The sequence below is a fragment of the Phymastichus coffea genome, unplaced genomic scaffold (genome assembly GCF_024137745.1).
Source record: "Phymastichus coffea isolate CEN01 unplaced genomic scaffold, Cenicafe_Pcof_1.1 PCOF00099, whole genome shotgun sequence".
NCBI lineage: Eukaryota > Metazoa > Arthropoda > Insecta > Hymenoptera > Eulophidae > Phymastichus > Phymastichus coffea.
In genome coordinates this window covers 568839-584321 of record NW_026706910.1, presented here as the reverse complement: position 1 = coordinate 584321, position 15483 = coordinate 568839, and the positions used below count along the sequence as shown (strand labels likewise).

The following is a 15483-nucleotide window of genomic DNA, read 5'->3' as shown; positions in this document are numbered from 1 at the left end:
AATGACATTTCACCTAATTACCCTACAACGAGAGGAGCGCAAACAAGCGAACGCTAAAGCTCCAATTAAACGTCATTAGTCTCGAATTTTTCACAATTGCCATTTGTTTCAAGATCTCCGTATGTAGCGCTGTTATTATAGCACAAACACGCAAATTAATTTATAAAACCATTAATTAAGCCTATGTAAAACCAAAAAAGGAAAAAAGTATCGCACTAACATGCAATTATTTTGTTTTTTTGCAGCTGCCAGACCTCAACAATCTGGACGAGAAGGTGAGTTTTGTATAATGTAATTTTTCTCTTTTTTATCATTTTCAATCGATTCAATGACGAGGTCGTCAATCTTGGCATATACGCATTGTTGCAACGCCCAGGCTAATACGTCAAAGACTAGTTTACGCTGTGCAATCGAACTTGATAAAATGCAGCGATCGAGATAGATAGAGAGAGAGAGAGAGAGAGAGTAGAAATCTCTGTCGCGATGACGTTGACGATCAACGATCGAATTTCATCGCTGCGTGAAAATGAGCGTGGATTACGATTTTTCCCTCGTTTTAAAGGTCAGTTGACGCGTGTGGACATTCAATTTAACGTAAATACACGCGTGCACACCCCGCTGCGTGCGTCATTTTGGTCGAGCTCCGAATCGCGCGATTAGGATACGGCTAACGAGCGTGACTGCGTATGTAATTGCTTGTATATTTACGTGATGCTGTCTCTTTCTCTGTGACAATTGAATTTTACATGAGCGCAGCGTGCGGATCGAGGTGAGAGACATCTTTGTCGAGACATATTTTTCTATCGCAAAAAAGCATTAGTTCCTCGTCGTTCGTCGGTCATCAAAGCCAGTAGCTCGTTCGGGCTAATACGAATGGACAGTTTAGAGGAAAAATTGAAATGCGGTGGGAAAATCGATTCGTGTGTCCCTAAGGAAACGCTCTATCGAGCATTTCGCGATGCTCTAAAAACAAAAATTCTAATCGCCTTTCTCGAAGGCTAATCCAATCAAAGGGCGACAGGCTCCATCTGGCGGACGGAAGGGAAGGGTGCATCCGACTGCTTCGAAAAGATGTCTTCGTTCCTTCTATCCTCCGCGAAAAGCGCGCCCATAATCACCTTGAGCCAAATAGAGTAGAAGCGCGCCTCTGCAATCGGCATATAAATCAAACGCGCCTAATACAAAAGAGCGCCACGCGCGAGTCTAAATATCTGTGTCAACGGTGTTGTCGAAGCCCGCGGTAAACAGAATGGAATCCCATACTTTATGCATATTCAAAAGCTTTAAGGATCGTCTCTTACAAAAGCTCAATGTTACGCGACTGTGTTTAAGGGCGTGTGTGTGTGTGTGTGTGTGCGTGTGGTGCGCGGGCGGGAGTAGAGAAACGAGTTTGCATCGGAACCCGTTTCTTACTTCTTCTCGATGTTGTGTTACGCTGATGATGGCGATGGCAGTGGGGAAGATGAAGGTGCACGCACACACCCACAGGCAAAGCGTACGTATACGCGTGCATGTCACACTGACGCTCGTGGCATTGAAATTTTCGACTGACTCTTTATTTTTGGAATGGTTTCTGCTTCTCTCCTGCTTCTTTATTTTCGCGTAACCCCCTTTTCTTTGTCTCTCGCGCATTAGTTATGGAAGCAGTTACGGCGATAAAATCGGGCGAACGAATGGCCCTCCTTTTTTTTGCTCGTTCAATCCTCATACTTATCGCGCTCGCCTCGGCAGAGCGTGTTCCTTCGAATCATAATTTTTTTTTCTCCGTTGTCCAAGTCGCGAAAACAGCAGCTCTGCGCCGCAGCGCCGAGGTGTATGACGTGGCTTACGTAAATTCGCGTATCGAGAGCGTTGGAAAGTGCGTTTTTTGTTCGGTCGTCGGGGCAAGTGGAATTGTCGACTCGGTCGCTCGAGTCCCCGATCGGCAATTTGCGCGTGGCGGTAAATTCGCCCACTGGATTGCGAGTGTGCGCGACGTCTGCCACGAGAGCTCGAAGGAAGTGACGCGCGCCTCGAGTTTACGCGAGTTTACGTGGGTATGCCGCGAAAACAGGAAATCTCTCTTAACCGAAGCGGGCGCTGGCTTGGTGAAAACATTTGGCGAATACCCCGGGACGTCGAACGAGAAGTCATCCGACGCTCTCGTAAAGCTCGGTAAGCTGTTGCAGGTCAATCTTGAATTTGGCGAAAACCAGTCTGAATTTCCAACTGATCTCCCGCGCGAAAGAACACAGCCCACGGATTATTTATAATTTTTGATTGAGCGCCCGTCATTGTCGACATTAATAACTCTGTCGGAATATCGTCAAAAGCGCGAAAGCAGGAGGTTTCGCGTGCGTGGCATCGTGCCCAACACGCCACTCCTTCTCGGAAGATCACTCAAGCTCAATAATAATTTCTTTCTGAAAATACACGATCGAAAAGCTTCGAGAACACGCACGAAATATCGTGTCCAAGCAAACAAGAGAAGACTTCTTAGGGGGTACATTGTTTGCTGAGCGTAGCGCGCGCAGAAGCCGCTACTACCTTTAACCGATCTCCTCTATTTTGTTCTCCAACCGGTTTCGCCTCTCCGGGTATTGCTTCCGTGCTGCGCGGCTTGGCCCCTGGGGGGGGGGGGGGGAGAAACGGACTATCTAAACTGCTCCTTTCTCGAAGCGGCAAGCCGTATTATTAGCCGCCTCCTTCTCCCGCGGCGGTCGGTTTTCATTTTATCTGGTGCATTGAAATATCGCGGTAAACAGCAGTGGTTACCAGACCGAGGCTCTCGCTCTCTTGCTACTCGCTATTAATAAGCATCGTTCGATACGCGTTGCGCAATCGCCGCTTTTCAGAAAAACTTTTTCGTCCTTCGTCGTGTTCGTTGCTCCGATCAGTCTGTTTGTTAACGTTCAAGGAGGCGCGCTCGCAAGGTAAAATCACTTACTGCAACAACAACAACAAATAATTGTTAGAGAGCTGATATGAGATTACCGTAGTCTTTCGGGATCATATTGCGATTAGATAGGACGGGACAACGTTGCGCGTGAAACGTCTTACGATTCTTGCTTTTTTTTTTTTTTTTTTTTTTCAGGCAGCCACCACGTTGATTACTTACCCGACCTTTAAACACATGTAGGCTGATCGTTCGATCGTAGCATTGACGATTGTTGAAAACGAGCTAATTTATTCATTGTTTTTTTTCAGTGCTGGTAGTAACGCCAAACTCGTCTTTTTTTTACTGCAAAAAAATCCATTAGCGGTCGAGAGCGAAAAATTTAATAAACAAACGACAAGCTCTTGTTGCGCTCTTGTAGGTCGGTGTTAATGGTATATTTTTTTCTGTCGTTCGAATGGACGCGATGAAGTGTATACTGTAAATGTCAATAGTAGTTTCATCATAGCTCCTCGGCAACATTGTAAGTTTGGCATTGGCGGCGATATCTCCCACTTTATAATTAAAAAAGGCTCGACCCGTTACCGTCTCTTTTTTTCGTATTTAGATAGATGTGTGAAGATGTGTGAAGAAGTGGCGCCACTGGGCGTGATTAAGCACATCGAATATTAATTTATGCGAGTAGTTAATTGGTCGAATTACCGGTACGATTGATAAATATTGTTTTTTCTGGCTCTGAAACTCCAATGTGCGCGTGAGTCCGTGAGTTTTTTTCTTTTTATTATCGAGATGGGTGTAGCATATAGAAATGAAGAATCCGATCTGGTGGCAAACACACGATATTGTCAGTAGTACATGACGTAACGTACTATTGACCGTGACGGCGGAAAACACATCAGCTTTATCAAGCATAAATTTTATTGTTGTGTGCCACGGCTGGCAAAATACTCGACAATTACACGCCCCAACGTTCGGGATCTAATTAAGACGCCCGGTCGCGACAAAACAATTCGCTGTCGTGTCGTAATCGTGAAAGTTTTGCATCTTTCGAGTATTCGAAAAGGCCGCATTCGAAAGTAAGAGCATTAATTTTTCGTCGGCGGAGACTCCATATTTTATTGCCGCGCCTTTTAGTTTTCTCCCGCGGAAAAGTTGCTGTAAATGGATATTTTAGAGTCGGATGATATTTTAATGGCCATAACGCGAAGAGTAGATCGCTTCTTTGGTTTTCTTTTACGCGGTATCGCATACTTTCTATAACATTTTTTTGGTACGTTATTGTTGTTTGCCCTGGGTAATATCTACATCTAAATCTATTATCTGCGGCATAAAAATGTTCAGCAGGTCGAACCAAAGAGGAGACTTTCTAATTTTTAATTGCCGAGCAACTGAAATCATCCGTTTGTCCGCGTGCTCCCAGAAATCAATTAATATTATGTTTTACGAGGATAATCTACAAAGCACGTGGCTGAAGTGCCATCGGCAACTGAAATGTTTCGATTTAATTAATCGAATCTCGTGAACACGGCGTCCGTAACTCGAAGCAGCTGTCATTGGACATTTTTTTCGCTGAAACATCAAAGACTTTGGTCAATGTTCTCCTTGAACTGCAATTTTGCGAACGTTATACTGTCCATCCGCGCTGTAAAAATTAGCCGGCGTACAATTATTTCCAAGATTTCTCGCTCGACAATACGCGGACGCGCGCTCCAAGCGAAGAAACGCCGTTATCTGAAAAAATATGCGGAGATTGCTGCAGCAGCAACAAAAGAAAAATTACGTCGTCATATAGCTACATGCGAAACTGAGATAGCGCGACTCTCTCTATCTGTGGCAGCTGCTATTGTTTGTTTCGACTGGTTGAGATAAAAGCGAGAGCGAGAGAGAGAGAGAGAGGCGGAATAAAAGTGCCAGGAAACAAGGACTTGACAGAAGGTTACCACGGGGTAATTGCTCGGATTCGAGTGAATTATATGAGAATAGAAAAAATATTTGGATGATAGCCATATATAAAACGCGACCTTATTGACGTGACTCAATGAGAGATTAAAGCTTCCTTCGAGCGATCAACAACAATTGTCATTTACATAATTGTCTCTGATGATCATTGTTACTCGACAGCTGTGACGCGAGTCGTTGTATGTAAGTTCAATGGAATCAAACGTGTAATTATATCGAGACGACGTGTTGATTATTTATGCGCGCTTAGATTTTTACGCCCGAAATTCAACAAGATTAAACTTAAAAAGAATTTAGCGTGAAGTTACAAAGTGATAAATCGTTTCAGCCTTGAAGCCAGTTTTTTAAATAGGCTATAATATCGAGCCGAAAGAGAAACGAGTTGTCCGTTGTCTATTTTACTTTTTTTCAAATTGACAGCTGCTCGATGTTCGCGCTCCCGTTTTTCCAACGACGACGAGTGTGTCCATAAGATTTCGCTAATAATAATTTCGATACGTGACTTCGCACACGTGGACGCCACACCCACATCGGAAATCAACGCGCACGGCAGACTTTTAAGTGCACAAGACAATGTGCTTTTACATATAATTCCTTGATTAAAAGATGAATTGAAGGACTCTTTCGCATCAGCCAGCGTTGTTAATCAAACGCACGTATGCGCGCTTGTGTGTGTGTGTGTGTGTGTGTGTGTGTGTGTGTGTGCGCGCGCAAGGCGTGACATGCAGCTTATAATCTCCGCTCGTTTTCCAACGTTATGCAAATGTCTATCGAGATTATCAAAGTTCGCCCTCGTCTCGCATGTTGCAACGCGCTGCATGTATTGCTAACAAAAGCTTATTGCAATTAAAAATGCTAACACGAGACTATTTGAATTTCAATGCGCGCGTGTGTACGTGCAAGAGGCGAATGATGACATCGGCTTCGGAGGCCTCTAAAAATAAAACACCGTACGAAAAAGAATACGGTGGTGTGCTGGAATGACAGATTAAAGAGACCAGAAAGTCAGGGTCACGTATGAGCTATATGCAACGTACAACACAAGCGCGCGCGAACACACACAGAGAAAAATCGAGAAAAAAAAGGAGGGCCCCTAAAATGTCTGTTTTGTTCTGTTATTTTTTTGCGCATTCGCGCCTTCTTCGCCAACTGAAAGGTCTTGCGTACATTGTCGGGTGAAGCTTTTAGAATACTTGCATTTCGTGAGCTTTTCTTTTCCGCCGGCCTCTTTCAGATTCGACAATATTTTGCCCTTCTGTTCGTAATTTCGTGTCGCCGGATGGGGCAGGTGATAAATTTAAAAACTGCGTTTGGAGATGATTTTCAGAAGTTTTCCTTATATCACTTTGACACGTTAATTTGTCAAGTGCGACAATGTCATCTTCAATGTTTTTTCAAAGATAAATGGAAATATATCATCCGCCGATCTACATTTTTGTATCCATCGTATCTTTCCTCCTAGAAATACTGTAGCAAATGAATAAATGCTTCACAATCCGCAACGCACCGTTCACTATACTCTTCTTTTTGATACGTTGAAGCATGAAGTTCTATTATGTACCGTTAACTGTCCAAACGAATCGATAGAATTTCGAATATGAGAAACCATTTGACTGGATTTTACCCATTCGTCGTTCATCCGTCGAACTTCGAAAAACGTTTCCATAATTATTGTGTTCAACAGGCGCGCATTGTTTTCTCAAATATCATTGGCAAAATAAGAGGCGTCGATAAAGATCGGCGAGCGACAAGTGCGTCACATGTAAAGCAGAGCTCGATAGTAATTTTTCTCTATTTACGGTTGTTCAACCTTGAGGCTCGGAGAGAGAGAGAGAGAGAGTCTTGTTGTTATCGTCGCCCTGCCCTTACGTAACCAAAAAAAACAATCCCTGTCCATTATTAATGTAAAAGCTTTTGTGCGTTCGATCGCTTCGTGCGCGATGAATAAACAAGGCGAGAGATTTTGTTTGCTCTTGTGGGGCGTGCGGCTTCGATTGATTACGCCAATCCAATTTTCCAGGCATTGATACGTGATATTTACACTGCCGGAGATGAGTGAACACCGCAAGGTCGACAGGGAATTCCTCTCTTCGTAACACTCCTATACGTTGGTTTTGCCGACGATGGGACGTGCCGCAAATATGCATCTTCGAGCACACCTGGAATTTGGTAAACATTATTGTCGACAAATTCGGTCGATCGCTATTGCATGAAACGTGTTTTTCAGGGATGATGTCTTTACGACGTTTTCATATCGTCGTGTAGACAAATATTTATACGTACGGTGGACTATTAAATAAGCACTTGAAGAAAAAATTAAGTGTGTTCTCTTAGATGTACTCTATTGATTTAAAACGTATAAGATAGGTCTTGAGTTGAAAAAAAAGATAAGGTTCAAGGCTGAAAATGCGTCAGCAGTGGCACTCGAACATATGAAAAGTGTATAACTATTAATATGTATTCGTTATTTAAAGATATTTATGAAAGCAAAAAGTAATTACTCATTTAGTTGTTTAAGTATTTCGGATGTTTAAGTAACGATACATTTTGCCGTGTAATGGAAATTATTCGTAAAAATGTAAGTATGTACATTTTGAAAGAGACAGCTGAAGTAAAGCTGCCCTTAATCGTACGTATTTATAAAGGTTTTCAAAACTACGAAAATCCGGGCATGCTTTTGTTTTGAAAATTACAATTTAGCCGTAAATACATTTAAAGTGGCGAGGGTAATTGCGAACCAAGCAACTTGTCGTGTAATAGATCAACAGACTGAACGCTTATCCAATTAATTGATGCTCTATCTCGTGTCGCGAGGGAGCTTTCGGACAACATCGATAAATTTGATCTTTCTCCATTAAAAGACGCCATTGATGGCATACCCGATGCAGCGCGAAGGATTATTGCATTAGCTAAAAGCTCTCCTGAGAGAGAGAGAGAGAGTGATCGACCAGACGACCTGTCGGCTGCTCTCAGAAAGAAGTGCAGCGTCCACGCGCGTGGAGGCGCTGCTCCAAAGTGAGCGCGACAACCCTCGGCAGCGACGCTCTCGTGTTTACATTCGTCGACGCTCGGCGCGCGTGCAGCTTACGCAACGCGACGGCGCATATAATAAATTCGACTAGACTCGCGGAGTGACCGCACAATAAGCGAAATTTGCATGTACGCTCTTGCGCCGTCGACACGTGTCCGTGTGATGCACTTATACACCGGCGACGACGCGACGTTGTCGCGCAATAGAGCAGACGAGAGGTATTAATAATGCAGGCGATCGTCGGTGCGGCGCGGCTGACGATATTTCAACCCGTTTCGTGCGCGTCCTCGAGGCTCCCCGGCGTCGCCGCGACCACTGCCGATCGCTCTCTCGATCGGCCGTCCGCTGCTCAGCGATGACACCTTTTCTAATTGGAAAAAAAAAAACAAATTCCAAGTTGCCGCTGTGAGCCTCCACTCCCGACGGTTCGGCGTTCCTCTTAACGTTGGAACAACTCGATAACACGCTTGCGTACGCGTTGCAACAAAAAAAAAAGAACGTAAACTTTCGTTTTCTCTCGCTCTCCACCGGCTCATTTACATTCATATAATATAAAAGGCATAGCTGCATTATGTGCTGTCTGTGGGTATCTAACAGCGTCTCGCATAAATAACCAATTTGCACACGCGCGCGCGCGTATACGCTTTCACCGTATCGCAAAATAACGATCATTGCGCAAACGAACCTATTGTGCGCGCTCGGCTTTTTTTTTTCTTTTCTTTTTCATGCTCTTCGCGATTTAAGCCGAGAAGGTAATTAAAAACCTATCGCTCTTCCATAAATCCAGCGAGCGAAAGAAAAACAGAAAAAAGGAAGAAGAGAAGTGCAACAATGAGCGACTCGGCGCGCATGCGTTTTTGTTGTTCCTTTTTCACATGTCGTGCCGCGTATAAAGACATGCACGTGGGAAAAAAGCTTCACAATCGCGCGCGGCGTTGCGCGATCGCGCCTGAAAGCCAGGCGAGGGGATAATAATAAAAACGCGCGTTCGGGAGAAGAGAGAGATCCTCGGCGATGCTCGGAGGAGAGCGGAGCGTTGCGCAATCGCTCGCTCGGACGGTCCTGTCGAGCGTACCGCGCCCGCGCTGCTCGCTCGCGAGACATTTTTTCGCGGCACGCGCGGGCGTTCTGCCAAGTGGCGTCCGGCATGCGCCGCTTCGCCGATTAAATAAACAATCTATTTCGACGTGTAATCGGCGTGGCGCGTGCGAGCTCAGCGCGCTGCGATCCGCACGTGTGCATCTCCGGCTCGGCCTGGCGTGTCCAGTGCGTTGATCAATCGGTCGCCGTAAGACTGGGCTCGCGCGTGGCCTTATCGCCTTACACGAAAAACTACTTAGATGGGCACAAGTGTGCACTTACGGCGTGTGGGGCTCGCAGCCGGCAGACTTTTCCTTGTTCGACGAGTCTTGTAAAAGCGACACGAGATTCTCGAGCCCAGTCGCAGTCGTTTGCCCGCGATAATCGGCATGTCGAATCCATGCCAATTACGTAAGGCACCAAGTGTGCTCGCCCAACTTGACCTTCGGCGGTAAAGCTCGAGCCAAGCGCAATTAGCGCGTCGCCGTATCGCGCGTCTACGAGAAATTTCCTTTGTAATCTAGGCTCAAAAATAGATTTGACGATCCCACGGACGACGGCATTGCGGTTATCAGTGGTTTCAGACCCGATCGCAAATGCACTGAATTATCGTCTATTTGCCTTTGCGGACGTCGTCGTCATACGTTGTACTCGCGCTCGGAATCGAAAGCGAGAAAGAAAAAACGAAAAGAAGAAAAAAAGAAACGAGAAAGCGTAAGTCACGGGTGGCTAAGCTCCGCGCCCGATAAACGGCCTCTCTCGCCTGTATCAGCGCTCGTTGCGTGTAACAATTCATTACGGCAATTAACCAGCTCTTCTCTCTCTCTCTTACATTCTCTTTTATCTCCGCCTTTGCGCTCGCCCGCGAGGTACAAATTTCTTTTTCCTTCGCGATAATCCGCGAACGCGTGCAATCGCATGCGAGTCGCTTTGCCTCTCGCGTCTCGTCCACGTCGACGCGCGCGCTGCGCCGGCCTATTTGCTCAGTATCGGCCAGACGCGGAGCGCACCTTTGCCACGGCGAAAATTGCGAAATTCAGCGTCACCATTGCCGCTCGTGCGCTGCCAAGAGTGCGCGCGCTTCGTCGTACTCGGACCAATATTTCTTTTTATTCTTAAAAAGCGGTGGACAGCTGGCTCTATCAAAATCTGACGAGACGGTTATCGTTTGCTATTTTTCGACTCCAATGAACCGACGCTAATGAAACAAGCGCGATGTAGTATGGAAACAGGGTCAGATATACTTTTTGCACGCGGGGAAAAGAGCCGAACGATGATAATATAGTTATATACACGTATATCGTATATTATTGATGTACTTTTAGACTTCCCCCACGACGACGATTTAAAAAACCTTTCGAATCTACGATAGATAAACGCTTTACCGTCCTTATTCTCCAATATTATTAATCAATTCAATTAACAAATCGACACGAGTGGACACGTCGTCAATAAAGTCAGTAATTTATTTGCTAGATTACATTAGATTCATTTTAGGATGCGCGATAGCAGCAGTAAATGGTTTGACGCGACGAGACATTTAAACTTGGATACGCGATGGGGAGCAGCTACGAAGTCGATTGTTGCGAACCGTGCCGCGAGTGTCGATACGACGTCGTCGAGCAACCTAACCCGAGAAAAACAAAATCCAACTGCAGCAGCTTTTCCTCCCCGACGCGTTGTCGAGAGTATTTTCTCATCCGACTTTCCTTCGGACTATTGAACGGACAATTCCATTTTTCTCTAGCACGATAGCCGCGTGCACGAGGAAAAAAACCTCACACGTGCGCACGAAAGTCTCTCGTTTGGCAACCCCGAAAACAAAACAAAAAAAAAACAAAATCTCTCCCTCCGCGCGGGGCTCGAGTTCGCTCTCCGCTCAATGTCGTCTGGGCGTCCAAAAGTGCGAGTGTCAGCGCTGTGCATAATACGCGCCAACGTCAGCGACGTGTCAAAGCGAGCGATTGAAAAAAAAAATAGTACGATCATTTTACTCTGGCAGACGGCCAGACAACAAAAAACACAGGCGTGCGTCAAGAAGAATCATTTGGACGGCTTGCGGCCAAAAATCCACTTTATGCGATCGCGGGTAAACAATGCTGATGAAATTCACGTGCCTCTTGTCGACATGCCGGAGAACGATGGGGGGTGTTTACGAGACGAGAACTTTTACGGCTTCCGGGGACAGTAGTATCTATACAGAAGCTGTACGGAAGACCGTTGCGACTTGCTGATGATTTCGATGGGTTCGTGAGAAGCATGTGTACTGTCGGCTGTTCCACATTTTGAACGTTTTATTGGAATGTTTTATTTTAGATTGTTGCTGTTACTTGTTAATTGTTCCACTAAAATTATTGTTAAATCTTGTAAGTTTCTTGAAAATCAAAGAAAAATGAACTGCCATTTTTTAACTCGATAATATTTATACTGTAGATTCGTTGTTTTTAATCTAATTAAAAATAGTTCCTTAATAAATCGGATTGATGGAAAAATCGACATCTTCCGATGTTAAATGTCGTTCCGCAGAGAATAAACATTCAAAGTTTAGCGAGAACTTGTTGAATGTAAGTTTATCTGTTTTTAACATATTTATGAATATTCAGATAGATATATTGCCAAGTAGATTGATTTTTGTTAACAATTTATTGTCATTTCATACGAAAAATGAATATATAATTTTTGAAATTCGTATTTAATAGTTACTATTTACCATAAGTACAATCCAGCATCTAAGCATATCAACATGAATTAAATAAATCCTAAAAACGTTTTTTGCGAGTGAAGTGCCGATAATTTAGTTATTCAAGGGAACGATGTAAATTTCTCATCAGCATATCAACCAGGGTTCTGTTAAAAGTACAGATATGATTATTAACGTATGAAAAAAAATTCCTTTATTGATTGTTTCCTTTTGAGCATCTAATAAAGACGTAGTGATATAAATATCCATTATTCGAATAACTTCCGTATTCCAAATCAATACTTTATATCATCAAATGAAACATGTTAATGCAAAATGTATGATAATGAGAAATCGCCACAAAATTCTTTACAATGTAGTCGATGAAAGAATGAATCATTTTCTGATGATGTACTTTGTGGAATTATTAGGAATGTACCGGAAAGCAATTGAGTTATTTGTTAGTCAAACAGGTAATATAACAGATAATATCATATAATGGTTTAATTATAATTGATGTTTTTAAAATGGGAGGAAATGAAAACGATTTGACTGTATCTTTTGCAGACGTCAATGTTGATAAAAAAATGTTGACTTAGAGTCATTGATCAAAATGGGAAAAGCAAGATTAAGTGCAGCATGCAATAAGAAAAACGGCCGACATCAACGCGTTCGAACTCAATCTGCAATAATTGTTAGTATAGTTGGTTGGTATGCCAAAAGGAAAGGAGCGCAAACTAACCACAGGCAACTGGCTAAGCCGGCAGCAGCCGTCGCCGTCGTTAGGAAAATAATGTTCTTTTCGAAGTCTACGTACGAGCAAAAGTTAGCACGCGTACGTAAAAAAGGAGGTATATTTGTTGTTTCGCATAGAGGGAATCGAAAATAGAAGCAGTTGCTCTAGTTCGCAGGGTGTGTTTGTATTTTCCACGGCGCGTATACTTGGAGCCCGTCGCACTATGCGCCAAGCGTAAATAAATGTAAAGTGTTTATTAGGTTCAACATCCGCGAATTTACGAGCTCCTTTGTCTCTCTCTCTCTCTCTCTCTCTTTCTTTCTTCTGGTGATTTACCGTAATCTCCGCTCCACTTGCGCTTGCACGACGACAACGAGAGCAGAGAGAGGATTCTAATAATATCGACTCTACTTGCACTGCTCCTGACGGAATATCACGATGCCACAGCGTGATCGCAAGTGCGCCAAGATGAAAAGCCATTTTCGACGGTCAATGGCAATAAAAGTCGACATACACGCGCAGGCAAAGGCAAATATTTGAGCCCGCCGTATGTTGTCCGAGCTGTTACGTCCCAAGTGAGCAGTGTATACGTTTCCGGATCGACTTTCAGATTTGCAAATAATTTGCAAAGTCCGATGCCTACGGCCGAGTTGTTTTTCTAATTAGGGACGCGCTTGTGCCACCACTGAGCATCGAGGTTTACTTTTACCAATGAATATAGCTTTGGACGTTTGGGAGAATTCATTAGAAAGCTGTCCGATGCCAATTTCCTAATCGCTTGCCCGTTGCGAAATCACTATTCTAGGCGATGAAATGACGAAGCGACAAATTTATGTGAAAGATTCGAATTCATTTTTGCACTTGAACACTCGCGAAGCATCCTCGGTGTGAGAAGCACGGAAGCGATGATTCTTGTGAACGGGGCAGAAAAAGATAAAGAAAAGCACCGCCTGGCTACCGTTAAATCGTACGACTCGCAAAGTAACGCAAACAAAGATGAATAATGATTTTTCAATTGACGAATCAGTAGACGACGGCCGTGACACGCGCGATGAAAGCTCGGAAAACGAATGGCGTGGTAACGGCGCTCCGGCGGAATAATTAACGGCGAAGGCTCGTTAGCCGCGAACGAAGACGGAAAATGATGAACCGGAACGTGCGCGCGGATCTTCGCGTACGTGTCCGGCGTGCGAAGAGTGCATTTTCGCCGAGGAAATAGTCACGGCGCTCGGCGTACGAGCCGATCGATGCGGGTATAATACTCGCGGGGCGTAAACAAAAGTCTGGAATTACGCGAGAGCCTCTGTAATATCGCGATTCGTTTTCAAGGCCCTCCGCCTCGGGACTCGCGCGTGCGCGCGCGCCCGACAGAAATGAACAAACAACCAGAAGCAGCAAATATCTATTTGGAGCGGTAGAATTTGGGGCGCTGTGCATTTGCACGCGCAGATGGAGATCTTTAGCCGAGATACTTGCTACTTAGCTTTTCTCGATTAGATTCCAACGCTAAATTGATAAGCGCAACGATGTGCGTGCGTGTGCTAACGCAATTAGTCAGCGAATCGGCTCAGATTTGATCCCATTGTCGTCATCTGACTTCTCCTTTTCTTCTCTTCCGTCTTGCTGTGTCCCTTTCGGCTGTCGACGACGATGACTGCGGGTCGTTAAAGGTTTCTCTCTCTCTCTCTCTCTCTCTCTCTCTCTCTCTCTCTCCTCATCTCTTCCTCTCTGCTCTCTCTCTCTCTCTCTCTCTCTCTCTTCTCTCTCTCTCTCTCTCTCCTCTCTCTCCTCTCTCTCTCCTCTCTCTCCTCTCTCTCTCTCTCTCTCTCTCTCTCTCCTCTCTCTCTCTCTCTCTCTCTCTCTGTTAATGGTGATTGCTAAGGAGAGAAGCTGCGTGAGTAATGAACAGAGTCTGCACGAGGGGAAGGAATATTTTGTGGAAAATACTGACCGGAGATGGAGCAATCAGCTTGTCTGCACGTGCGACTAAAGTGTTGATAGTATCGTAAATTCAGGGACAGATACGTTGAACATTTACCCGGTGCTGATGTGCTTGCAAGCTCACAATTTTTCGTATAATTTTCCCGATGCTCAGAGGCTCTTTCATTTGTGATCCACATATCTTACTTTTGTCCTTTATTACGTGACCATTTTCAGTGCAGTTTCGCAATCTTGCGACAAACGTGAACATAACAGGTGGCAAAAAAATTTAACGGCACAATAAAAATCCATTTTCCAGCAGGCACAATCGCCTCGTTACAAAACAGCAAAATAACAAAAACTTTGTTAAGTTTTTGTCTGTTCGTTCTTCGCCAACATGGTAGTGACATCGTTCAATTCATAGATATTGCTTACGATCATTTATAGAACGACCGAGCGCCCCGAGAAAAAGAGAGAATCTCATGGAATTTTTTGGAAATAAACGAACGGAAAGGATATACACGTTGCAGGAGCGGGCGATGCGCTTTAGACTTTAATCTCGTGGAAGAAACACAATTACAACGAGTCTCGTCGGCGATGCTCCGCTGAACGCGCGTCTTTATATCTTTTTTTTTTTTCGCCAGCCCCGTTGATACAAGTGATACATTCCTTTTAACCTTGCGCCGCAAATTGAAGAACGCGACACATGAGCATCCCGAAAACCGCATCCGCGCGCACATGTGACTGCAGGAGATAGCTTTCACAACTCTATAGCAGCACATCACTTATCTCCTTTTCTCATTCTTTCTCGTCTTGAGTTTCGTGCATCGCGCTGTTGCGCGACTCCGCGTGCGCGCGTACGCGCGCATCCACGAGAGCCGCTATTTTCACGACGGAGGATGCGTGAAATTTTTTATCGGAGTGATTACCCGTGATTAATTGCGTGCAACGTGATTATGCGTGAGAGATGTAAATAAAAAAAAGAAACACTCGCTGCTCTGCTTTAACGCGCGCGAAGAGAGAGAGAGAGAGAGAGAGAGAGAGAGAGAGAGAGAGAGAGAGAGAGAGAGAGAGAGAAATCTTTGAGTGGTATAAAGATGTCAGGGATATAAGCCGCACCGGGAATTTGCATTCAACGATTTTTCGTGCCTGCCAGAAGGAGGCGAGCGAGCGAACCCTTTCTCATTAACTGTTGGTTATAG

The 15483-nt window shown here is 44.6% G+C and overlaps 1 protein-coding gene across 1 annotated transcript in view; it reads left to right on the top strand.

Moving 5' to 3' along the window:
• Positions 1-15483, top strand: part of LOC131670058 (sestrin-3) — a 78271-nt gene that overhangs the window by 22988 nt on the left and 39800 nt on the right. The window contains exon 4 of the mRNA XM_058945378.1: positions 246-275. Within this exon, the coding sequence (XP_058801361.1) occupies positions 246-275 (30 nt within the window). The remainder of the gene's footprint in view (positions 1-245; positions 276-15483) is intronic.